The sequence below is a fragment of the Notamacropus eugenii genome, chromosome 4 (assembly GCF_028372415.1).
Source record: "Notamacropus eugenii isolate mMacEug1 chromosome 4, mMacEug1.pri_v2, whole genome shotgun sequence".
NCBI lineage: Eukaryota > Metazoa > Chordata > Mammalia > Diprotodontia > Macropodidae > Notamacropus > Notamacropus eugenii.
Genome location: NC_092875.1, coordinates 158,262,172 through 158,289,222, shown reverse-complemented (window position 1 = coordinate 158,289,222; position 27,051 = coordinate 158,262,172). Strand labels below are relative to the sequence as shown.

At 38.2% G+C, this 27,051-nt stretch overlaps 1 protein-coding gene across 4 annotated transcripts in view; it reads left to right on the top strand.

Moving 5' to 3' along the window:
• The first annotated feature begins 12,323 nt into the window (after nt 1–12,323).
• The window catches only part of DPY19L4 (dpy-19 like 4), a 60,250-nt gene continuing 45,522 nt past the window's right edge, over nt 12,324–27,051 (top strand). Inside the window, exon 1 of one of the 4 annotated variants that reach the window (XM_072603495.1) lies at nt 12,324–12,618. In XM_072603495.1, the coding sequence (XP_072459596.1) occupies nt 12,603–12,618 (16 nt within the window). In that variant the 5' untranslated portion in view covers nt 12,324–12,602. Of the gene's footprint in view, nt 12,619–14,504; nt 21,372–27,051 lie in introns of those variants that run through there. The other 3 variants (XM_072603497.1, XM_072603496.1, XM_072603494.1) reach the window with 3 other exon arrangements.

Below are 27,051 nucleotides of genomic sequence, written 5' to 3'. Positions count from 1 at the left end.
CTCATTATTCTTCTGAACTTTCCTATTTTTGTTGAAGGCACCACCATCCTTCCAATTACTCAGTTTCACAATCTTGGTGTGATCTTCAACTCCTCACTCTCACTGACCTTACTGTAACCAATCAGTGGCCAAATCTTGTCATTTAGACCTCTAATGTGTTGCATAGTCCTATTTGGATTCCCTACCTCAAGTCTCTCTTCTTTCCAATTCATACATATTCTACATATCTGCCAAAATAATTTTCCTATGGTATACACCTGGCTAGGTCACTCTCTCTCCCCCTACTCAATAAACTTTAGTGGCTTTCCATTATCTTTAGAATAAAATATAAATTCCTCTCTTTGCCACTTAAATCTCTTCACAACCTGACCATTTCCTACCTTCGCAGTTATATAGTATTCTTCTCATACTCAGCAATCCTGTCATACTGACCTGTCATGTTAGAATTCTGAAAGATAAAGTTTGAGCCTGATCAACTTACTTGTAACAGCAAGGACCCAGGCATACACAGGAGACCTGTTGTACAAGTTCTTAGATCTGGTTTTCCACAAGGAAAGCAACTTTTCAGCAATTATCAAAACCACTCGGTACTGGCTAAGAAACAGAAGGATAGACCAGAATAGGTTAGGTACTCAAGACACGGTAGTCAATGAATAAAGCAATTTACTAAACTTCAGGGATAAAAGCTCACTATTTGACAAAAATTGCTGGGAAAACTGAATAACAGTGTGGCAGAAACTAGGCATAGACCAATGCCTGACACAAGAATAAAGTCCAAAAGGGTACATGATCTAGGTATAAAGATGGATACTATAAACAAATTAGCTGAGCAAGGAATAGTGTATTTATCAGATTTATGGAGAAGGGAAGAATTTTTGACCAAACAAGAGAAAACATTATCAAGTGCAAAATGGATAATTTTGATTACATTAAATTGAAAAGTTTTTGCACAAACATACTCAATGCAACCAAGATGAGGAGAGAAGCAGAAAACTGGGAAAGAATTTTTGCAACTAGTGTATGTGACAGAGGCCTCATTTCTAAAATATATAGAGAACTGAGTCAAATGTAAAAGAGTACAAGTCACTCCCCAATTCATAAATGGTCAAAGGATATGAACAGGCAATTTTCAGAGGAAGAAATTAAAGATATCTATAGTCATATGAAAAAATGCTGTAAATCACTATTGATTAGAGAGATGTACATCACAACAGTTCTGAGATACCACATCACACCTATCAGATTGGCTAACATGACAAAACAGGATGATGATAAATGTTGGAGAAGATGTGGGAGAGTTGGAACACTAATTCATTGTTGGTAGAGCTGTAAGATGATCCAATCATTGTGGAGAGGAATTGGGAACTATGCCCAAAGGACTACAAAAATGTGCATACCCTTTGACCCACCAATATAGCTTCAAGACTGTATCCCCAAGAGATCAAAAAAATGGGAAAGGGTCCTACATGTACAAAAATATTTATGATAGCACTCTTTGTGGTGGCCAAAAACTGGAAATCAAGGGGATGCCCATCAATTGAGGAATGGCTGAATAAATTGTGGTATACGAATGTAATGGAATACTATTATGCTATAAGAAATGATGAACAGGAAGACTTCAGAGAGGCCTTGAAAGACTTATATGAACTGATGCTGAGTGAAAGGAGCAGAACCAGGAGAACTTTGTACACAGCAACAACCACAGTGTGTGAGGATTTTTTCTGGTAGACTGAGAACTTCATTGCAATGTAAGGACTTAAAAATTTTCCTATGGTCTTTTAAGGCAAAATGCCTTCCATATCCAGAGAAAGAACTATAGAACTTGATCACAGAATGTAGCAGATAATTTTCTTTTGTATTATGTTTTGATTTGTTTTATGATTTCTCCAATTCATTTTAATTCTTCTATGTAACATGACTAAGGTGAAAATGTATTTAATAGAAATGTATATGTAGAACCTATGTAAAATTGTATGCTGTCTCAGGGAGGGAGGGGAAAAAATCTAAGTTATATGGAAGTGATTGTAGAACACTGAAAATAAATAAAATAAAATAAAAAAATTAAAAGGAAAGCAACAATCACTTTAATCAAACATATATACCAACAGAGAAAAAATACGAGCAGAGAAATAAAGACCAACAGGCAGGACTTCCAACAGTCTCACCATAAGCAATACATGTATCACAGATCAACAGACAGATCCAACTGTCTGACCATTACATACATACATAGTTAACAAAAAGAGAAGCACCAACATCTGGGTTTTCAAAGTTGGGGGGCCCCTTAATGGCTACCCAGAGTCTTGTCTGACCAAATGAACACTTCCAATGAGAAAGTCCCAAAGTAAAATCTCACCTCAGAGTATTTATACACTTTTCAGAGTCAGAGGACAGGATCCTCTGACCCAGTGCCTCAATAGAAATTAACAAAAGGTATTGAGGTATATTAACATGCCAGGAAGATCTTTAACTTTTCCCCCCACCAACCATTAACCTTATTAACCATTAATAATATACTTGTCTTCTACTAACTGCTATCACTCTGGCCAATAGTAACCAATAAATTGGGTCTATTTCTATTTGATTATTTTTCAGTTGTATCTGACTCTTTGTGACCCCATTTGGGCTTTTCTTGACAGAGATATCAGAGTGGTTTGCCATTTCCTCCTCCAGTTCATTTTACAGATGAGGAAACTGAGGCAAACAGAGTTAAATGACTTGCCCAGGGTTACATAGCTAGTAAGTGTCTGAAGCCAGAGGTGAACTCAGGAAGATGAGATTTCCTAACTCCAGACCCAGCACTCTATCCATTGCACAACCTAGCTGTCCTAAATTGTTCTACAGACTCTCAATAACCAAAGACCTGGAGTGAAGGCTGATCGGATCTTTTATAACAATTAGCAATATGACAGAACAAAATCTCAAGCAACCTAGGTGTTTCTTTTTCTGACTGGCTATCCCATCAATGACATTGTTGGAACTGAGATCACATCATTTGGAGCTTCCCTTCTGAAACACCCTCAACCATTCTGTAAAGCAAATTGAATCTATGCCCAAAGGGCTATAAAACCTTGCATATTCTTTGACTCAGCCATACCACTACTAGGTCTGTATCCCAAAGAGATCAAAGAAAAAGGAAAAGGACCCACAAGTACAAAAATATTTATAGCAGCTCTTTTTGTGGTGGCCAAGAATTGGAAATTAAAGGGATGCTCATCAGTTGGGGAATGGCTGAACAAGTTGTGGTATATTAATATAATGGAATACTATTGAGCTATAAGAAATGATGAACAGGCAGACTTCAGAAAATCCTGGAAAGACTTCTATGAACTGATGCTGAGTGAAGTGAGCAGAACCAGAACATTGCACACAGTAACAGCCACAGTGTTTGATGACTGATTTTGATAGATTTAGCCCTTCTCAGCAATTCAAGGGCCTAAAACAATTTCAAAGGACTCATGATGGAAAATGCTATCCATATCCAGAGAAAGAACTATGGAGTCTGAATGCAGACCAAAGCAGACTATTTTCTTTTTTTGTTTTGTCTTTTTTCTTTCTCTTGTTTCCCTTATTTGTTATAATTCTTCTATGCAACATGACTAATGTGAAAATATGTTTCACAGGAATGTATGTGTAGAGCCTGTATCAGATTGAAAGCCACCTTGGGGAGGGAGGTGTGAGGGAGGAAGAGAGTGAATGCTGAAAACTAAAAATAAATAAATTGAAAACTGTAAAAAAGAAAGAAAGAAAGAAAGAAATGATGAGTAATATGCTTTCAGAAAAACCTGGAAAGACTTAACATGAATCAATGCAAAGTAAAACAATACTGCACAGTGATCAGCTGTGAATGACTAGGATATTCTCTGCAATACAATGATCCAAGACAATTCCAAAGGATTTATGATGAGAAATGCTATCCACCTTCAGAGAGAGAACTAATGGATTCTGAAAGCAAATGTAAATAAACTTTTTTTTACTTTATTTTTCTCGACTTTTTTTTTTTTGGTCTGTGTTTTCTTTCATAACACAATATGGAAATGTTTTGCATGATTCTACATGTAAAACCTATACCAAATCACTTGCCTTTTCAATGAGGGGGAGGTCAGGGAAAGAAGAACTAGGAACTGGAAAATTTTTTAAAATTAAAGTTAAAAATTGTTTTTACAATATAATTATGGGAAAAATAAAATATTAATTAAAAGAAAAATCGCTTTGGTGGTTGAATGGAGGGTGTATTGGAATGAGGAGAGATTTGAGGCAGATAGACCTATCAGTAGATTAGTTCAATGTGGTCTAGGCATGATGTGATAAGAACCCGGGCAACAGTAGTGCCAATGTCAGAGAAGAGAAGGGAGATTATTTGGGAGATTTTGCAAAGGTGAAATTGACAGGACTTAGCAACAGACTGCATATATATGGTTGTGAGAGATAGTGAGCAGTCCAGAATAATTCACAGGTTGCAAGCCCAGGGGGCCAGAAGCATCGTGTTGTTTTCAACAGCAAAAAAAAAGGTAGAAGTTATAGAGTTAGGGGAAAGATAATGAGTTTTGTTTTTGTTTTGTACATCCTGAATTTAAGATGTCTACTGGATATCCAGTTCAAGACATATGAAATGCAGTTGGAGATTTAAGACTCGAGTTCAACAGAGAGGTTAGAGAAGGATAGAAGATTTGACATTCATCAGAATAGAGATAGTAATTAAATGAGTAATACCAAAGTCTATTAGCTTTGTTGGTAGATATCTAAGTACAGAGTGAATGAAGAATTTAAGGAACTCCTCCTCCCCCCACATAGGCTCTTCTTTGCAGAGATGGGAGATAATTAATGTGGAACACTGAAAATAATGTCAGCTTTTTAAATATATTGGTCAGTTTTATTTGACTTCGTCCCCCCTTTTTCCTTTTTCTCCCCTCCTTTTTTCTTTTGTTATAAGGTATTGCTTTTGAAGTGGGGGGAGAAGAGGGGTCGACTGGGAAATTTGGGGGATATAAAAATAAAAGATAGCAATAAAATTGATTTAAATAAAGAAGAAAAACTCTCACCTACTTGTATTGTGGATAACTTGTGTGTGTACTGGATGCAGGGAGCTGTCAATCTGAAAAAAAAGAGGGCTACCAAAGTAGTGACTATAAGTCTTTAATCAAGGTAAGAGAAATGCAATTTGGGACACCACACTGCACTCAAGTAGTGGAATGCCCAACAAAGAGTGGTTAAAAAAGAAAAAGAAGGAAAGGATAAGAACCCATGATTGGAATCTGGACAAGAGGAAGAGAAGAAAGGCAAAGGAGAAGCAGATTAAATGTTAAGCACATTTCTCTTTCATCACCCTCTTCTTTATAAAGAATGTGTGGGGAAACTGATTAACACAAAACCAGAACTAATTCCAGTGGACTCAGGATACATGTTGCTCACCTCTTAAAAGAGTGGTAATGGACTCAGAATGCATACAGATAGATACATACACATATATGAATATGTGTATGAATATATATATACATATATGTATATAACATATATATGTGCACACATATGTGTGTGTGGAAGAGAGAGAAAGACAGAGACAGAGAGAGTGCCAGCCAGTGCAGGAATTTGTTTTGCTTAACTATATATATTTATTACAAGGTTTTATTTCTCTTTCCTTTTCATTTGTGGTAGCAGGGGGTAGATAGAATGGAGAGAAGAATTTTCAATCAACTGAAGAAGTTAAAATTATTTTTTAAAGGGGGGTATAGGTTGAATGTTGCTAAGATTAGACAGGAAATAGTTAATTTTGGGGGAAAAAATTCTCCACACCAAGTTTCTCTGATAAAGATCTCATATCCAACATATATATAGAACTGACTCAAATTTACAAGAGTAAGTATCATTCCTCATTGATAAATGGTCAAAGGATATGAATAGTTTTCAAAGGAAGAAATCAAAGCTATCAATAGCTCCAAATGCTCTAAATCACAAATTATTAGAGAAACATAAATTAAAAGCCCTTTGAAGTTTCAAGTCTCATCTCTCAGATTGGTAAAATTGACAAAATTAGAAAATGACAAATGATGATGAGACTGTGGAAAAACACACGTATTAATACACTGTGGATAAAGTTGTAAATTGGTCCAGCCATTATGGAAAGCAACTTGGAACTATGCCCCCAAAGCTACATAACTATACATTTTTTTTGATATAGTGACTAGTAGGCCTATACCCCAAAGAGATAAAAGAGGAAAAGGATCCATATGTACAAAAAAGTTAGAGTAGTTCTTTTCGTAGTAGCAAAGAACTACTTGGTTTAATGAATTACGGTACATGAATATTTCTTTTTTTTAAATTTATTTCTTTTTAGATTTTGACATTCATTTCCACAAAATTTTGAGTTCCAGTTTTTCTCCCCTCCCCCTATCCCATAATACCTTGCATTCTGATTACCCCTTCGCTCAATGTATTCTCCCTTCTATCATACCCCACCCTTCCCTTATCCCCATCTTCTCTCTTTTCTTGTAGGATAAGATAAATTCTATACCTCATTACCTGTATTTCTTATTTCCCAGTTACATGCAATAATACTTTTCAACATTCCTTTCTAATACTTTGAATTCCAACCTCCCTCTCCCTCCCTCCCTACACTTCCCCACTGAGAAGGCAAGCAATTCAATACAGGCTATATATGTGTCATTTTGCAAAAGACTTCCATAATAGTTATGTTGTGTAAGACTAACTATATTGCCCTCCATCCTACCCTGTCCCCCAGCTTTTTTTTTCTATTCTCTCATTTGACCTTGTCCCTTCCCAAAAGTGTTTACTTTTAGTTGCTCCCTTCTCCCATTTGCCTTCCCTTCTACCATCCTCCTCACCCCACTTGTTCCCTTCTCCCCTACCTTCCTGTAGTGTTAGATAGATTTTCATACCAAATTTAGTAAACATGTTATTCCCTCCTTAAGCCACATATGAAGAGAGTAAGCCTCACTTTTCCCCTCATCTCCCTTTTCTCCTCCATTGAACAAGATTTTTCTTATCTCTTTTATGAGTGATAGCGTGCCCCATTCCATTTCTCCCTTTCTCTTCCCAATATTTTCCTCTCTCACCCCTTAATTTTATTAATTTTTTTATAGATATCATCTCTTCTGATTCAACTCAACCTGTACTGTCCATCTATATGTGTGTGTGTGCGTGTGTGTGTGTGTGTGTGTACATAATCTCTCCACCTACCCAAATACTGAGAAAAGTCTCAAGAGCTGCAAATATTATCTTTCCATGTACAAATGTAAACAGTTCAGCTTTAGAAAGTCCTTTATGATTGCTTTTTCCTATTTATCTTTTCATGCTTCTCTTGATTCCTATGTTTGAAAGTCAAATTTTCTATTCAGTTCTGGTCTTTTCATCATGAATGCTTGAAAATCCTCTATATCATTGAATGACCATTTATTCCTTTGAAGTATGACACTCAGTTTTGCTGGGTAGGTGATTCTTGGTTTTAATTCCAGTTTCTTTGACTTCTGGAATATTTTATTCCAAGCCCTTCGATCCGTTAATGTAGAAGCTGCCAGATCCTGTGTTATCCTGATTATATTTCCATAATACTCAGACTGTTTCTTTCCAGCTGCTTGCAGTATTTTCTCCTTGCCTGGGAACTCTGAAATTTGACCACAATATTCCCAGGAGTTTCTCTTTTTGAGTCTCTTTCAGGAGGTGATTGGTGGATTCTTTCAATATTTATTTTGCCCTCTGGTTTTAGAATGTTTGGGCAGTTTTCCTTGATAATTTCATGAAAGATATGTCTAGGCTCTTTTTTTGATCATGACTTCAGATAGTCCCATAATTTTTTAATTGTCTCTCCTAGATCTATTTTCCAGGTCAGTTGTTTTTCCAATGAGATGTTTCACATTATCTTCTGTTTTTTCAATCTTTTGGTTTTGTTTTTTAACTTCTTGGTTTATCTCATAGTCATTAGCTTCCCTGAACTCCAGTCTCTCTTTTAAAGAACTATTTTGTTCAGTGAGCTTTTGAACCTTCTTTTGTATTTGACTAATTCTGCTTTTTAAATCCTCCTTCTCCTCATTGGCTTTTTGGACCTCCTTTTCCAATTGAATTAGCCTATTTTTAAAGGTGTTATTTTCCTCAGCATTTTTTTTGGTTCTCCTTTAGCAAGCTGCTGACTCACTTTTCAAGCTCTTCTATGGCTTGAATCCATTTCATATTCATTTTGGAGGTACTGCAGTCAGAAGCCTTGACTTTCTCTGACAGTATGCCTTGTTTGTCCTCATCCAAAAGGATGGAAGGAGATGCCTGTTCACCAAGAAAGTAACCTTCTGTGGTCTTATTTTTTTTCCCTTCTTTTGGGACATTTTCCCAGCCAGTTACTTGACTTCTGAATCCTTTGTCAACAGGAGGTCCTAGTGCTCCTCCTCCTCCCCAGTACCATGTTCAAGGCTGAGATTCAGATCAGCTGCTCAATTTCCCCAGAGGCTTTAAGCTGAGCTGCCTGGACAATGGACCCAGGCTGCTTCTGCAGCCACAGTAGCAGCCTGCCACTGGCTGCTGCTGCTGCTGCCACTGCCACCTCTACTGGGGGGACCCAGCTCCCCTCTCACCCAGCTGGGAAAGCCCTCCCACACTGACCTTTGGAGCTTTTTTTGTTGCTTGTGGGTTGAGGGATCTGGGACCCTCCCTGCTGGGAATTCTTTCCTGGAGATCTGTTCAGGTCCTGTTCCTCCCAGTGCCATGTGGCCAGGGTTGGGCTCTGCTCTGTTCAGTGTCCTGTGAGATAGACCTTTCCTGTTGGCCTTCCAGGTTACCTTTGGCTGGAAACCTCTTTCACTCTGTTGTTCTGTGGCTTCTGCTGCCCTAGAATTTGTTGAGAGTCATTTTTTACAGGTATTTTGTGGGCTGTGGGAGAAGCACTAGAGTATATGCATCTTTGTACTCCACCATCTTGGCTCCGCCCTCCTATGGTATATGAATATTATGAAACTTCATTGTGCCATAATAATGAAAAGGATACTTTCAGAGATACCTGGGAGGACCTGAATAACTGATACAGAGTAAAATTAACAGAAGTAGGAGAACAATTTATACAATAACAACATTGTAAAGACAAAAAAACTTCAAGTCTTAAGAACTCAGATAAATTCAATGACTGACCATGATTTTGGAAGACCAATGATGAAGAATGTCACCCACTTCCTGAGAAGTGAACATCAACAGTCTTGGCAAAAGATTGGATACAGGAGACGAGAGAAAGTGAAGAATCAAGGATGACACCTAGGTTGCAAGATAGGGTGATTGTGAGGATGATGGTGCCCTCAAAGACAATAAAGTTCAGAAGTAAGGATAGTTTAGGGGGAAAGATGAGTTCAGTTTTGAACATGTAGCATTTAAGATGTCTACAGGACAATTCATTTCAAAAGGTATAAGCAGTTGGAAATGAGAGGCTGGAGAGATCAGGGCTGGACAAGCAGATGAATGAGTCATTTTCATAGAAATGATCACTGAAACAACAGGAAATGATGAGATGACCAAATGAAATGGTATAGAAGAAGTAGGCCCAGGACAGAGCCTGGTGACATCCTCAGTTAGGGAGTGTGATCTAGGTGAAGATTCAGCAAAAGAAACAGAGGAGTGCTCAGACAAGGTAGGAGGAGAACCAGGAAAGAAGTCATGAAAACCCAGAGAGAGGAGATTGTCAAGGAGAAGAGAATGATCAATAGTGTCAAAGACTTCAGAGAGGCCAAGAAGGATGAGGATTACCCCAATGTCAAGGATCTGCGATTTCATTGGTGTGAGGACTCCTACTAATTCAGTTCACTATCTCCCTATATCTTAGGGAGTTAACTGAAGTTCAGACAGTTTAAGTGTGATTTGTACTCAGTCACTTATTAGTAACAATTTCTTTAGCACAAGATTTGAACACAAGTCTTTCTGATTCCAGGTCTAGCATTCTGTTATGAATGGTCACTTCTTCATCACCATCACCAATATAATTTTACAGAAGAAATTTTCTTAATGAATTGGTTTGATGTCACACCTTTACTAAAAAAAAAAAAAAAAAGATCCACCCACTTGTACAGAAATATTTTAGCAGCTCTTTTTGTGGTGGCCAAGAACTAGACAAGTTGTGGCATATGAATATAATGGAATACTAATGTGCTATAAGAAATGATGAGCAGTTGGACTTCAGAAAATCTTGGAAAAACTTGTATGAACTGATGCTGAGTGAAGTGAGCAGAACCAGAACATTGTTCACAGAAACAGCCACAGTGTTAGATAACTGATTTTGATAGATTTCTCAGCAATGCAAGGACATTCTAAAACAATTCTAAAGGACTCATGATGGAAAATACCATCCACATCCAGAGAAAGAACTATGGAGTCTGAATGCAGAGCAAAGCAGACTGTTTTCCTTCTTGTTTTAGTTTGTTTTTTTTCTTTCTCATGGTTTCTCTCATGTTATAATTCTTCTATGCAATGTGACTAACGTGAAAATGTGTTTAAAAGGAATGTATGTGTAGAACCCATATCAGATTGCATGCCTTCTTGGGGAAGGAGGATGAGGAAGAGGGGAGGGAAGGGGAGAAAATTTAAAACTTATGGAAGTGAATGTGGAAAACTAAAAATAAATGGAAAACTGTAGAAAAAAAGATCAAGGTTGGAAGGGACCTAAGGGATCATTGAGTTTAGGGATTCTCAGCCTTTTTTTTGTATTATGGACTCTCTTGGCATTTTGTTGAAAATTATGAACACTTTCTCAGAATAATGTTTTTAAGTGCATAAAAACAAAACACTTAAGAAACAAATTATATTGAAATACATACCAAACTATATTGTTTAAAGTTCACAGATCCCAGATTTTACGAATGAGGAAACCTAGCTCTGGAAAGGGGAAATGACTTGTCTGTGGTCAGAAAGCTAGGAAATGGCCATGCTGGGATTTGAACTTAGTCCAACTTCAAATCCAATCTTCTTTCTGCTATATTCTGCTGCCTTTAAAGGGGATCTGTATTTTATCTCAACCTGGAACTGTGAAATATGTGTGTTTGTATATTTACCTATTTATATTATTATATATATATATTAATGAATAAATAAATAGATACATAAAAGACACATATTTTAGCCCCCATTCCACTGAGAAGAGCAGGCTGCAGGAGGGTATCATTACTCCTATTTTACACAGATAAAGAAAGCACACAGAATTAATTTAAGGTCATAGGGTACACAAAGATTTCTCATAATCACCTACTAGACTGACACAATACCCACTTTTAGACACATATATACACAAATATATCGTTGAGGTTCAGGGGTGCTGGGGCCCCCAGAAATGCCGACATGCCAGGTCCTGCTCAAATGAATTCGACTCAAGTCTTCTTAAAACCAAAGAAAGACAAAGTTTATTAAAGTTCACCATACTGAGTTGACTCTCAAGGAGCCTAAGCATTTGTAACGCTTGTATTCACAAGCACGCCAGACAGGATCTCAGCTGGACAGAGTCTGAGCTGGACTGAATCTGTGCGGCTTTATAGACGCAAGATGTAACTCAAATACAGAAAAGGCTGTAGGAGGGACCTGCGGGTGGTCTGTTAGTCTAGGGTGATGGGAGGAGGGGTTCAGGGAGGGTCTTGAGGGGAAGTCCAAGGAGGGGCTGACTGGTCTAGGGATGGAAAGAGCTGGAGGCAATCAGAAGATACTGGATAATGGAGGGTTTGGGTGGGAAGCGGGTGGGAAAATCCGGAGGTAAGAGACAATGGAAGGCCAGGCTAGGCCAAGGGCAACCATCGGAGTAGGAAAGGCCAGGTTCAGTGGGAAGATCCAAGGGGAGCTCAGGGAGGTTCCCAGAGCCTGAACCCCATCCATACGGTCAGACGTGGGGCTGGAAAGGCTTTGGGTCATCTGATACATAAGTACACACACACACAGATACGGATATATGTTACTAGGTAGGTCTGTTTATGTGTGAATGTGCCCATGTACGGATTATTACAGGCATATCTGCGTATACACACGGCTTGTGTTGTATACAAGAACATTCCGAAAGTACACATTCACGCACACAAAAATATACGTATATGTTGTATACGTATGCACACTGAATGACCCAAAGGACCTTCCAACTCCAGATTACTTATCCGTATAATATGTGTGTACAGGTCCGATCACACCCTCCAAGCTAAGCGATTCTCCTCAGACGTGAGGAGCCCTCCCGACCCCCCCATTTCCTTTATGTGGGTTATATCCACCCTGGGGAGACGCGCAGGTCACAGTTACCCTGTGGCGCAGAGCCGAGGAAGGAGCCGACAAGCCGGCTCCCAGAAGCGCCTCCGGGCCCGCGCCTCCGGGCCACGCCGCGGTGCTCCTCCCCAGCGCTCCGGCTGCGCCGCAGCCCCCGCGCGCTGGTTCCTGGGCCCGGCGGCGGGAGGACTCGGTTGGCGGAGGCACCGGAGGGGGGCGTGTCAGGAAGTCGGGGAGCGGAGCTGGGGCGGCGGCGGGGGCTGGGGCAGGAGCGGCTCCGCGGGATCCTGAGGGCCGGCGGCCTCGGGGCAGCGGCGGCGGCGGAGCCCGACCTCAGCTTGAGGACGCGACCGCGGCGCCCGACTACGGGCAGCTCGGGCCGGGCGATGGAGGAGGAAGAAGGTGACGGAGACCCGGGTCTCCTGGGGGGCGGGGAGCAGTGCGGGCGCTGGGGACGAGCGGCGCGAGTAACGTCTGGGGGATGGGAGAGGAGGCGGGGGGCGGGGAGTGGAAGTCTAGGGGAGGGGGGCGAGGACGGACACTTCTGTGGGCTGGATAGAAAGGAGGTGCTGGAGGGCTGTTAACTTTTGGGGGCGTTGGTAAAGAGGGGCTGGTAGGGCAGTAGCTTTTAGGAATTGGGAAGGAGGGGGCTGGCAGGGCAGTAATGTTTGGGGAGGAGAGAAGAAAGGGGATGGTAGAGCAATAAAATTTGGGAGAGAGGGACAGATGTTAGTGAGAAGGCAGTAACATTTGGGGGGTGGGCGGTGGGGAGGTGTAGGAGGGCAGTTAACATTTGGTGGAAGGTGAGTAAGAGGGTATTTAGGGGAGATTTAGAGGGATTGGTTTGAAGAAATTAACTATTGATGGATGCTGGGATTAGTGCTTGGAGGGGATAGCCGTTTTTTGAAAGAAATGAGCAGGGAGTCTTTTGTGTGTGGTTTAGTTTATCCTTCTTAGCTTGCGGGGTAGGGATTGAAGTGGGGAAGATGAGACGAGTTGAGTGTCTGGTCCTCAAAAAGCATTTTTAAACTTCTTATCTGAGGCACGCCATAAACATTGGTGCGATTACAAACTGGACTAGATTAGGTCTTAGGGCTGGGGGGTCGTTAGTGGGGGAAGGTGATCAAAAGAGGAAGGGTTTGGGAAAAGTGGGGTAAGGCTAATTGCGGGAATACTGTGGAGGAGAAATATTCAGGTAAGAATAATAGGTTCAGGGGAACCAAAGTCTTAGAAAGTTTCCAGGGTTGATTATGGAATTTTATTATTATTTATTATTATTATTAGGGGATGTTATGAAAAGTTTGGGAAGGCAGGTGATATGATTGAAGATGGAGAAAGGTTCTCTGAGGCAGAATTAAGACTTGAGGGACCTACTGAAGAGGTTCTTGGGTGCTCATTAAAGAGGACCTCTAAATTGTATATACAGTTCTCCCTCCTCCAAACTGGTATCTGCTTGACCTGTGAGAACATTAATTGAATGTGTGACAAAACATGAGGGACATGGGGAGCAGTAAGTGGTGCAGGATAGGATCTGGTGAGAGTATGGCTAGAATTTTGTACATTGTTGCCTGTAATAAGTAATAAGCAAGTAATAGGGACATAGTAGTAAATGAGTAAGTAGTAGTAAGTAAACGTTAACATGATGCTGATGCGGTGGTGGTGATTTTTATATGGCACTAAGTGTTTACATTCCTCAGTACAGGTGATAACTTTGCCATAGAAGGAGTTGTAGTGTGTGATATATAGAGTTTGGTATAGTTGAGATCTAACTTTCTTTAAACTAAATAGAACATTTTGAGTTCAGTGAAAGAATTGTAGCTTCCTGTGACTTACTGCACTAAGCCTATTACTGTGTAAACGTGATTGCCCCCCGCCCCGTTTGAGGTTTCAGAGTTGATGTAAATTTAAGATACTTTATAAAAGCAGCTTCAAAACCAAATGGCTCTTTGGCAGTTGATAGTTTGTGCTACATAGACCCAATTCTGAACTTGTGTTCATCTTATGGCAACAATGTGGTTTTAGAAGACAGAGCAAACCTCCTTTTTTCCTAGCCTGGTTAAATATATGATAGCTTTTCCTGATGAATTTTAAGTGTATGATAGTTTGGATATTCTCCTTTGCATTTTCGTAGTTATCAGAAACATTTTCTGAAGCTTTTTTTCCCTTTTAAAAACTACAAAGGTAAAAATAAATATGGGGAAACTAAATGGTTCTGTGATTTGATAATGTTTTTACTTTAATGGTGAGTTTTAATGTTTTGTGTTATCTGATATTTTTTGAATTTTTTTGGTGTTTTATCATAAAAAGTGTTATAAGTAAATCTAAAGATAACAAAAAACCCTTTTAGCTGCTAACTTTTTTGCACAACAAAAACTATAAGAGTAATCATTTCTTTATTCCTCGTTTTTAGACATTTGAATTGGGATTGGCTAACTGTGTCCTGCAGCACTACTGCCTGTTTCTGTATGGATCAGCTAGTTAATAATGGTTTTTACATTTTGAAATGTAAAGTGTTAAATATAAAGTAAAATGTGGCAGCTTTGTTTTGTAACAAAATATTTAGATATGTTAATTTGATAAAAAATGAAAACTCATCCATATAAAAGCATTTAATCTGAAAACAAGAACTAAACAAAGATTATAATTTTATTTAAAATTAATTGAATACATATAATGCCATCTTTTCTCGTATATAGGACGTTTGACTAACAGCATTTTGTGTTTTTCCAAAATGCTTTAACTTATATTACCTTATTTTCTATGGTCAGACTAAATATTTCATACTTTGACCAGTATTCAGACATTCTGTTATCCCTTTTTAATATACTCTGAAAAATCTTTTATTTGAATCTTTTTTACAAGAGAATTAATTTATAATGTGATTATTCACCTTTTCTATCCTTTTCCTCATTTTCCTGGCCTCTGAATTTGGATATTTTCATAAATATATTATCTGTAAATAGGACATAGCTGTATTATTTTATATGAGGTTCATAGTTTGGAAAACACCTTCTAGTGTTGGTAGAAAGATTCCTTTATCTTAGTAATGTTCTTTGAACTTCTGTGGTCAATTTGTCGCTGAAAGAGCTGCTAGTCTCTTGTAAACCTGAAAGTCAAGGTCTTCAGGTTAAACGATAATAATAACATTAGTAGAGTGCATTTATAGCTACTTAAGGTTTGTAAAATTCTTTACAAATATATCAATTTATCCTCAAAAAACCCTGGGAGGACGGATACTTTTTTACAAATGAGGAAACTGAGGCAGAAAGAGATTAAATGATTTGCTAGGGTGATACAAGTGTGGGAAGTAAGAAAGTTCTGTTTTCGACATTCCTCAGTGATAGGGGTTGTGACCTGGCATGGACAGGTTAAAGGTCAGAAACTAATTTACAGGCCCAAGGAGCTGTGTGAGGAAAGGCCTATCAGAGAAGAGAACATGAAGTCACATGGCCACAGTATCTCGGGAAATCCAAAGTTCAGAATTCTGTAAGGGTCCTATCTCATCCTGCCCTGGTTGTAGTCCTTCCAGTGGCCATGCTGGAAGCTACCCATTCCTTCAGGGGAAGGAACGTAGGCCTTCCCTACTCTGAACTCCATTTTAAATAAATTTTTCTTGATACCTTTTTTGTGTGTCAAGTTTGTCTCTAACACAAGTAGTAAATGTTTGAGGTTGGTTTTGAATTCAGGTCTTCCTGACTCCAGGCCCAATACCCTATGCCACGTAGGCATGATGAAATTTTGCAAGAAAGTAATCAAGAGGTGACAGTATTCAACAGAGCAGTAGGAATATTTCTCTTGAATAATTTCCTGTGAATAGTTTTTATACATGTGAACGCATTTGGGGCTTTTCTATTCCATGTTTTTGACTAGCTGTGTCCTAGAGGAAAATATTAAGATTGTAAAGATGAGGCTAAGGTATTAGGTGCTTCTTTGGGACATGTTTGACATTTTCTTTGTTCCTGAAGAACAAAGGTAATAAGGTAAAATCTCTTCTCAGATTGTTTGAAACAAAATCATATTGATAGTCTATATTTGAAGAATTTGATTTGTTTTATGCATTGGAAATGTTCATTGCTATTTATCTGAAGTAATATGTAGTGTAACTAATGAGTAGAGTGGTACAAGCAAAGTATGGGGGTCAGAATTTTTGTTTTGTTTTTAAATGTATAAAAATATTCATTCTAATTCAGCACTCACCTATTGGCAAACACTGTGGTCCTGTAGAAAAAGTGTAAAATTGAGTCAGAGGTTCAGATCATGGCCCTATTTCTTACTCCCTATGCAACCTTGGACAAGTTACCTAACTTCAGTAGGCCTCATTTTTGTCACCTATAAAATGATATGTTTATTTTAGATGACCAATTCTAAATACATGATTCGGTGACTATAGCTTAAGAAAGAAGAAAGTAAAGATGTTAGAAATGGACTAATATTAACTTACTGGACGTAATTTATAGGATACCTGAATCCAGAGAGATTGACATCAATATGCTTTATATATATCTGTTGATTACATTGTGTGATCACAGCAGCTGCTGTATAACTGACCTCAGGAGCTAAGCAGTGAGTCTTAGCTAAGCAATTCTAGTACCCAGGCAAGTCTGAAGCCTGCAGCATACTAATCAAAGCTGTTAAGCCTAGACTAAAGGGAAGCTTGACTGAACTTGCAGAGCAGACTGACAGTGGCTAAGTCCACCAACAATCCAGTGTAACTCCAACCAGGGGATGAGCCTACTGTTGTGTTGCTCAGAATCAAATGCATGTTATGAACTTGTAGAATTTACAATGAAGAGCTCAGACTTCATCCTGCATCTCCTTTGGGAGCATTAAAGCTTGCCCAAAAACCCAGCCAGCTATCCTAGAGATCCTAGAATAATATAGCATCTAGTAATAATGGTGATACTGATTTATAGTGCTTTAAGGTTTACAGAGCACTTTTGTTATATTAAATTATTTGATCCTCATAATAATCCTTTGAAGCAGGTGTTATTCTTATCATTTTACAGATGAGTAAACTGAGACACAGATTAAGTGACTTGCCCAAGGTCAGACAGCTAGTGAGTGTCTGAGTCCAGATTTGAACTGAGGCTTTCTTTGCTACAAGTTCCACACTGTCTGTCGAGCCACACAGCAGGACCCCAAGAAGACACAGGCCCAACCCAGACATTCCTTCCAGAAGTGTGACTGCCTGGCTCTAACATAGTCTAAAGTTAAGAAGTAGGTAGGAAAGAATGAACAAAGAAAGAAGTATGGTGACGGATATTTAAGACACAAGCTCAGAAGAAGAGAATGACTCCAAAACTTCTGTAAGCAAAGCCTTAGAGAACAACACAGCTTGAGCACAGTTTGAACTAGAATTCTTGGAGGAGAAAAAACAAGAATTTGTTTTGTGGTTTCTTTTTTTTAAGAATTTAAAATCACTTTATACATGAAATGAGAGGACTAGTGGGAAAACAATTGGAAAAGAAATGAGAGCTATGGAAGAAAGAATTGGAAAGAAAATTAACAGCTTGGTCTAAGAAGCTTACTTAACTTACTTATAAAAGAGAATTAGAATTCACCAAATAGAAGCTAATGACTCCATGAGACAACAAGAAATATTAACATAAAGTCAAAATACTGAAAAGATTCCTAAGAACTTTATAGCCAAAGTCCAGCAGCTTCCTGGTTAAAGAAAAAAAAAACTACAAACAGCTAGAAAGAATTCAGGTATTGAAGAGCCATAGTAGTCAGAATTACATAAAACTACTGCCACAGATATGAAGGAGTGGAGAGATCAGAATACAATATTCCAGAAGGCAGAAATAAAGGTTTATAACCAAGTATAACGTACCCATCAAAGCTAAGTACAATACTATAGGGGGAAGTGGATTTTTAATGAAATAGGAGATGTCCACATATTTCTGATGAGAAGACCATTGCTGCCTAGAAACTTCGAAATACAAACATGGGAAACATGAAAAATAGAAAAAGCAAATATAAGTGAGCATAACTAATTAAACAAAAGTGAACTGTTTACATTTTAATATGAAATGACCCATATGTTACCTCAGAAGCCTTTCATCGGGGATCATAGAGGGTATGTAATAAGATGGAGGACCCGACCTGGGAATGGATTTTGTTTATGCTTCACTGATCTTATGAGAAGAAAGGAAAGGAAGAAGAAAAGAAACGTAATAGAGGAGAAAAGAAAGAAGTGTGGGAAAAATTATCTCACGTTTGAAGGACATAAGTTGAAGACTACAAAACAAAATAAAGTAAGGGTGAGTAGGAGGAGACAGCACTTGAACCTCACTTTAATCTGAACTGGTCAAAGAAGGAAGAACATACAGACACACACACATACACACATATATAGGCATAGAAATACATTTCACTCAGGGAAAACAGTTGGAAAAGGGGAGAAGGAAGAGGATGAATTAAAGAGGGGCTAGTCCTAAGCAAAACAATGACAGTATTACCGAAGTTAGTTTATTCAGTGCCATACCAATCAGACTAGCAAAGGACAACTTTTTAGAGCTAGAAAAAATAATGAAATTCATCTGGAGGAAAGGAAGTCAAGAATCTCAAGGGGGAAAAAATAAAAAAATTTTTGCCCAACAAAGTCAATGCAACTAAAAAGAGAAGCAGATAAATGGAGGGGGTGTTTTTTGCAGCAAGTTTCTCCAATGAAGGTCACATTTTAAAGATATATAGGGAACTGATTCAAATTTGTAAGTGTAAGAGCCATTCCTCAGTTGATAAATGGTCAAAGGATGTGAAAAAACAGTTTTCAGAGGAAAAAAATCCAAGCTATTAGTAGCCATCTCAAAAGTACTTTAAATCACTAATAATTAGAGAAATGCATGTATAAAACTCTGAAGTTTTCCTTTATACCTGTCAGTTTGCTAAAATTTGCCCCCAAAAGGAAAATAACAAGTACTAGAGATGTTAGAAAACAGAATGTTAATGCACTGTTAGAACTGTGAATTTGGGCGGAGCCAAGATGATGGAGTGAGAGCAAGTACTCACCTAAACTCTATGACATAGCCATCTCTCAAAAAGAATCTGAACAAATTTTAGAGTGCCAGAATCCACTAGGAGACAGAGTGTGGCAGATTTCCAGCCCAGGACAACCTGGAAGGTCAGCAGGAAGGATCTGTTGTACAGGGCTGGAGGAGCACAGAGTGCACAACCGGTAGCAGTGTGAACCTCGCCATAGCAAGCTGAGCAGGAAGTGTCAGACAGTCAGAAGCAGCAGTAGCAGTTTGGATTCTCAAACATATCAGCCCAGGAGGAGAGTCCAGTGGAACTGAGTGAGAGAGAAGTACAGAACTCCAGGTAACTGCAGCAGCCACTCCTGAGACTATCAACCCACAGATTAAATGTCTATAAGTCACCTACTTGAACTTCTGGGAGCCAAGATGGTGGAGTGATCTGTAAATGTTCCCCCTCCTCCCCTTGTTGACTTTGAAAAATCTAGAGAATATTTATCCAGGAACAATCCTGAAGCAGTGGGATCAGCCAAAGGGGTAAACAGTCTCTTAGCCCAGGAGGCTAGAAAAAGTGCAATGTGGGGTGGAGAGGTCTCCTCTTGCTATGGCTGAAGTGGACCAGTGCAGGACTGAAGCTGTCCTACACAGCCCCACCTCAGCAAACCTGGAGGAGATCCTGAGCCCCAGGGGTATGGAGCCCATAAGTACCAACACCAGTACCCTAGACGTGTCTTAGCACAGCCAGGGGAATCAGGAAGACACTAGCACAGATAGGGTTCACCAACTGATGAGCCTGCCTGTGCTCCAGCTCAGGAGAGGAGACCTCTTGTGGCTAGACCATCCCTTCCCGACACTTCACACAGTGAGCTCCAGGGTAACTCTGGGGAAACTCAGAAAGACTTCACCTGGTCTCTGCTTTTGCACACCAGTCAGCTCAGCACTAAGTAAGCTGCAGTAGTCTAGCTTCTAGCTGAAAGACTCAAAGACCACAGTATACAAAGCCTCAAGTCCTAAGCACAAGAACCATGGGACAGAGCCTCCCTGTACCCCAGAAGCAGAGATCCACTTTAGAAGCCATGGAAAAGGCAATCATCATGAGCCAGAAACACACCAGAAGGGAAAAGACCGTAGAATGTTATTATGGGGGACAAGGACCAATGAATACAGAAGAGGTCAGCATTGAGACTACTCCCATCTCAAACCTTCAGAAGAGAATATGAACTGGTCTCAAGCCCAAAGAGCATTCTTGGAAGAGCTCAAGAAGGATTTTCAAAGCCAAATTAGAGAGGTAGAAGAAAAATTGGCCAGTGATTTTAAAAATATAAAAAAAGAAATCACGGAAGAATTTAAAAGAAAAGTTGGGCAAATGGAAAAGGAAGCACAAAACTTAACTGGGAAAATTGGACAGGTGGAAAAGGAAGTACAAAACCTAACTGAGGAAAATAACTCCTTGAAAGGAACAATTGGGCAAATGGAAAGGGAAATGCATAAGTTAACTGAAGAAAACAGTCTACTAAAAATTAGAATTGGGCAAGTAGAAGCTAATGATTCTATGAAACATCAAGAATCAGTCAAGCAGAATCTAAAGAAAGATAAAGTAGAAGAAAATGTAAAATATCTCATTGGAAAAACAACTCACCTGGAAAATAGATCCAGAAGAGAGAAATCTAAGAATTATTGGTCTACTGGAAATCCATGATGAAAGAAAGAGCTTGGATAATGTCTTCCAAGAAATCATCAAGGAAAACTACCCTGAGGTCCTATATCCAGAGGGTAAAGTAATCATTAAAAAAATTCATCAATCACCTCCTGAAAGAGATCCCAAACTGAAAACATTAAGGAATATTGTTGACAAATTCCAGAACCATCAAGTTAAGGAGAAAATACTCCAAGCTGCCAGAAAGAAACAATTCAAATGTTGAGGAACTGCAGTCAGGATCACACAGGGCCTTGCAGCTTCTACATTAAAAGACTGGAGGGAATAGAATGTGATATTCCATAAGACAGAGGAGCTTAGACTACAACCAAGGATCAGTTACCCTGCAAAATTGAGCATAATATTTCAGGCAAGGAGATGAACATGCTGTGAAATAAGAGATTTCCAGACCTTCCTGATGAAAAGGCCAGAGCTCAATAGAAAATTTGATCTTCAAATACAAGTCTCAAGAGAGGCATACAAAGGTAAAAAGGGGGAAAATACTTGTTATTCAATATGGGCAAGCCATTTACATCCCTATAAGGGAAGATGATACTTGTTAATCTTGAGAATTGTTTATTATGATATTTAAAAGGGGTATACATAGATGGAGGGAGTGGGTATAAATTAAATGATGTGATGATAAAAATTGAGACATAAGGGTATGAAGGAATTGTAACAGGAGATGTGAAAAGGAAGAGGCACAAAAACATATTACAGTAGAGGAAAAGAGGGGAGAGAGATGAACGCTTTTTGAGATTTACTCTCATCTGATTTGACTCAAGGAGGAAACAACAAACTCAGTTAAGTATAGAAATGTAACTACCCTAATAGGCAGTAAGAGGGGAGAGGAGAAAAAAAAGGGAGGGGAGGCTAAAAGGGAGGGAAGAAGTAATAAGGGATAAGGGGAATAAAAGAGAGGGAAGACTGAGGGAGGCGGTGGTCAAAAATTAAAACTCTTATTGTGGAGGGGAAGCACAAAGGGACAACTAAAAGCATAAACAAGGGGAAATGGGATGGAGGGAAGGGCAGATAATAATCATAACTGTGAATGTGAATGGGATGAACTCTCCCATAAAATGGAGACAGATAGCAGAATGGATTAAAAACCATAATCCAACAATATTTTGTTTACATAAAACACATTTGAAGCAAGAGGATACACACAGGGTAAAGGTAAAAGGTTGCTTCAGTTGATGTAAAAAAAGCAGGGGGAGCAATCAATCTCAGACAAAGCAAAAGCAGAAATAGATTTACTCGAAAGAGATAAGGAAGGTAACTATATCCTGCTGAAAGGCACCATAGACAATGAAGCAATATCATTACTAAACGTATATGCACCAAGTGGTATAGCATCCAGATTGTTAGAGGAGAAATTAAGGGAGTTACAGGAAGAAATAGCAAAACTATACTAATGGGGGACCTCAACCTCCCCCTCTCTGAACTTGATAAAAATAACCTCAAAATAAGAAAGAAGTTAAGGAGGTGAATAAAACTCTGGATAAGGTAGATATGATAGATTTCTGGAGAAAATTTAATGGGAATAGAAAGGAATGTACCTTTTTCTTAGTGGTGCATAGCACATATACAAAAATTGACCATGTACTAGGGCATAAAATCCTCACAATCCAGTGCAGGAAGGCAGAGATAGTGAATGCATCCTTCTCAGATCATAATGCAATAAAAATTATATGTAATAAAAGGCCCTGAAAAGAGAAACCAAAAATTAATTGGAAACTAAATGATCTAATCCTAAAGAATGAGTGAGTTAAACAACAAATCATAGAAACAGTCAACAACTTCGTTCAAGAGAGTGACTATAATGAGACAACCTACTAAAACTTATGGGATGCTGCAAAAGCAGTTCTGAGGGGAAATTTTATGTCATTGAACGCCTACATGAATAAAATAGAGAAAGGGGAGATTAGTTAGTTGGGATTGCTGCTGAAAGAGCTAGAAAAAGAACAAATTGAAAATCCCCAAGTAAATACTAGATTAGAAATACTGAAAACCAAAGGAGAGATTAATAAAATTGAAATTAAGAAAACTTTTGAATAAATTAAACTAAGAGTTGGTTTTACGAAAAAACCAATAAAATTGATAAACCTTTGGTCAATTTGATTTAGAAAAAGAAAGAAAACCAAATTACCAATATCAAAAATGAAAAGGGCAAACTTACCTCCATTATGGAGGAAATTAAAACAATAAATAGAAATTACTTTGCCCAACTCTATGCCTATAAATTTGACAATCTAAGTGAGATGGATGAATATTTAAAAATGCATGAATTGCCCAGATTAATAGAAGAGGAAGTTGAATATTTAAATAGCCCCATTTCAGAAAAAGAAATTGAACAAGCTGTCAGTGAACTCCTAAGGAAAAAAAAAGTCTCCAGGGTCAGAGGGATTTACAAGTGAATTCTATCAAACATTTAAAGAACAATTAATTCCAATACTATATAGACTGTTTGGGAAAATTGGTGGAGTCCTACCAAATTCTTTTTATGATACAAATATGGTGCTGATACCTAAACTAGGGAGAGCCAAAACAGAGAAAGAAAATGATAGGCCAATTTCTCTAATGAATATAGTTGTAAAAATTTTAAATAAGATATTAGCAATAGGAATACAGCAACTTATCACAAGAATAATACATTATGATCAGATAGGATTTATACCAGGAATGCAGAGCTGATTCAGTATTAGGAAAATGACAACATTATTGATCATATCAATAACAAAACTAACAGAAACCATGTGATTATCTCAATAGATACAGAAAAAAACTTGACAAAATACAACACCCATTCATATTGAAAACACTGATGAGGATAGGAATAAATGGAGCCTTCCATAAAATAATATGCAGTATCTACCTAAAACCATCAGCAAGTATTTTATGCAATGAGGATAAGCTAGAAGCATTTCCAGTAAGATCAGGGATGAAACAAGGATGTCCATTATCACCACTGTTATTCAGTATGGTACTAGAAATGTTACCTTTAGCAATAAGAAATTAGAATAGGCAAAAAAGAAACTAAGTTATCACTCTTTGCAGATGATATGATGATATTCTTAGAGGATTAAATTAAACTACTTGAAATAATAAACAACTTTGGCAGAGTTGCAGGTTACAAAATAAACCCATGTAATCATCTGCATTTCTATATATTACTAACAAAGTCAAACAGCAAGAGATAGAAAGAGAAATCCCATTTAAAGCAACAGTAGACACTGTAAAATATCTAGGAGTCTACCTGCCAAAAGAAACCCAGGGACTGTATGAATACAATTACAAAACACTTTTTGCACAGATAAAGTTAGATCTAATTAAGTGGAAAAACATCAGTTGCTCATGGGTAGGCTGAAGTAATGTAATAAAAATGGCAATCCTGCCCAAATTAAGTTACTTATTTAGTGCTGTACCAATCAAACTACCAGATAATTATTTTCTAGAGCTAGAACAATATAATATCAAAATTCATCTGGAAGGTCCAGAATATCAAGGGAATTCATGAAAAGAAATGCCAGGTAAGGTGGTGTAAACCTACCAGATCTCAAATTGTATTATAAAGTAGCAATTATCAAAACCACTTGCTACCGGCTAAGAAATAGAGGGGTAGACCCAAGGAATAGATTAAGTGCCCTAGACACAGTAGTCAATGAATATAGCAATCTACTGTTTGATAAACCCAAGGTCCCCAGCTTCTGGGATAAGAACTCACTGTTTGGCAAAAACTGCTGGGAAAACTAGATAACTAGTGGAAACTGGGCATAGACCAATGCCTGAAACCATACACAAGAATAATATCCAAGTGGATACATCTTCTAGGTATAAAGACTGATACTATAAACAAATTAGGGGAGCAAGGAACAGTATATTTGTCAGATTTATGGAGAAATTTATGACCAAATGAAATAGAGAGCATTATGAAGTGCAAAATAGATAAATTGAAAAGTTTTTGCACAAACAAACCCAATGCAACCAAGATTAAGAGGGAAGCAGAAAACTGGGAAAGAATTTTTGCAACTAGTGTCTGTGTTAAAGGCCTCATTTCTAAAATATGTGGAGAACTGAGTCCAATGTACAAGAATACAAGACATTCCCCAATTGATAAATGGTTATAGGATATGAACAGGCAGTTTTCAGAGGAAGAAATTAAATCTTATCTATAGTCATATGAAAAAAATTCTCTAAATCACAATTGATTAGATACAAATCAAAACAACTCTGAGGTACCACATCACACCTATCAGATTGGGTAACATGACAAAACAGGATGATGATAAATGTTGGAGAAGATGTGGGAGAGTTGGAACACTTATTCATTGTTGGTAGAACTGTGAGCTGATCCAACCATTCTGGAGAGCAATTTGGAACTATGCCCAAAGGGCTACAAAAATGTTTATATCCTTTGACCCATCAATATAGCTTCTAGGACTGTATCCCAAAGAGATCATAAAATGGGAAAAAGTCCCACATGTACAAAAATATTTATAGCAGCTTGCTTTCTCGTGACCAAGAACTGGAAATTGAGGGGATGCCTATCAATTGGGAATGACTGAATAAGTTGTGATATATGAATGTAATGGAATACTATTGTGCTGCAAGAAATGGTGAACAGGAAGACTTTAGAGAGGCCTGGAAGGATTTAGGTGGACTTGTTGTTGTGTTCGTCCTTTGTTTTCAAAGAAGACCATGACATCAGAGAAATGATGACATGACTTGCACTTGACTTTGTTTTGAGTGAGGGAGGGCTGTGCAAGGTCACCAGCCTCACTTTCTCTTCCTGACTCATCTGGATACAGTGACCAGATATTCATCAGGATGACTGGAGACAGCCCAGGATGCAGTGGGAGACCTTGACCTTTTTAGGCTAAGACCTTTTCAGGTACTCACTTCGAGGGAGGTAATGACCATTCAGTGAATGGCCCCTTTAATGAGCTAAAGAAAAAAATAACTAAAGCTGGAAGTGAAAGGGAAACAGTTATTATTAATTATAATTGTAACCCTGGAGGGTCCAGAGAACAGTCATTAAGTAGAATTTGGGCAGGGACTTGTCCTAGCTAAGAATTGGAAGCAAAGTAGATGTCCATTAATTGGGGAATGACCAAACAAATAGTGCTACATGAATATTACTAATGGAATACTACTAAAATGATTTGTGATGAATACAGAGAATTATGGAAAGATCTGTAATAACTGATGCAAAGTAAAGAGTCAAGAAAACAATATGCATAGTTAACTACAATAATTTAAATGGAAAGAACACCACACCAAAATTTAAAAATACAATGAAATTATAAAGACCAATTGGGACTCAGGAGAAGAGATATGAGAAGATACTCCTAAACTTCCCCTTAGTGGAGGTAGGAGGTCCACAGCTGTCATACACTGCACATTTTTTCAAACTCTTTCAATGTACTGATTAGTTGTGCTGACACTTTTTTTCCTCTCTAGAAAAAAATACTATTTGTCATATGGGATGGCTCTCAGGGAGGGGAAAAAGGAAGGATACTTGGGATACCATGGTGATAAATAAGAAACAGAAAACATCAGTAAAAAGTTTTTCTTAGAGATAGGAGAGGGTATGTTATAAAGGGATCTGAATACTAAGCAAAGGATTTTGTATTTAATCCAATAAGGAGCCAGTAGTTTCCTGAGCAGGGGTTTGACATGGTTCTTTATTTGGGGAAAATCACTGTTGACTGAATGGAAAATAGATTGGAATGAAGAGGCAGGCAGACCCATCATGAGGCTGTTGTAATAATATAAGCTACTGAACACACTAGAAACTGGATCTTTCCTCCCATTTTAAAGTTTGAAGCTTCACCAAATCACTCTCAATTAAAATTGAAATCTCATCCATTACCACGGCCTCAACTATTACTTCTATGTGGTTCCAATAACTATATTCCAGTAACAGTAGCCCCAGCCTAGTGCTTCATATCCAGAATCACATTTCCAATTGACAGTAGCTATCTTCATTTTGGTATACCATTTGTTACCCCAAACCCAACATATAGAAAATCAAACTCATGTTTCCTCTCCCTGCTCTTTTGCTGACTTTACTATTTGTTATGACACCATTATTTTCCTAAGTACCCTGTCTTCAGACCTCAGAGTCATTTGACATATGAATACACAGTAATCTCCTCTAAATTC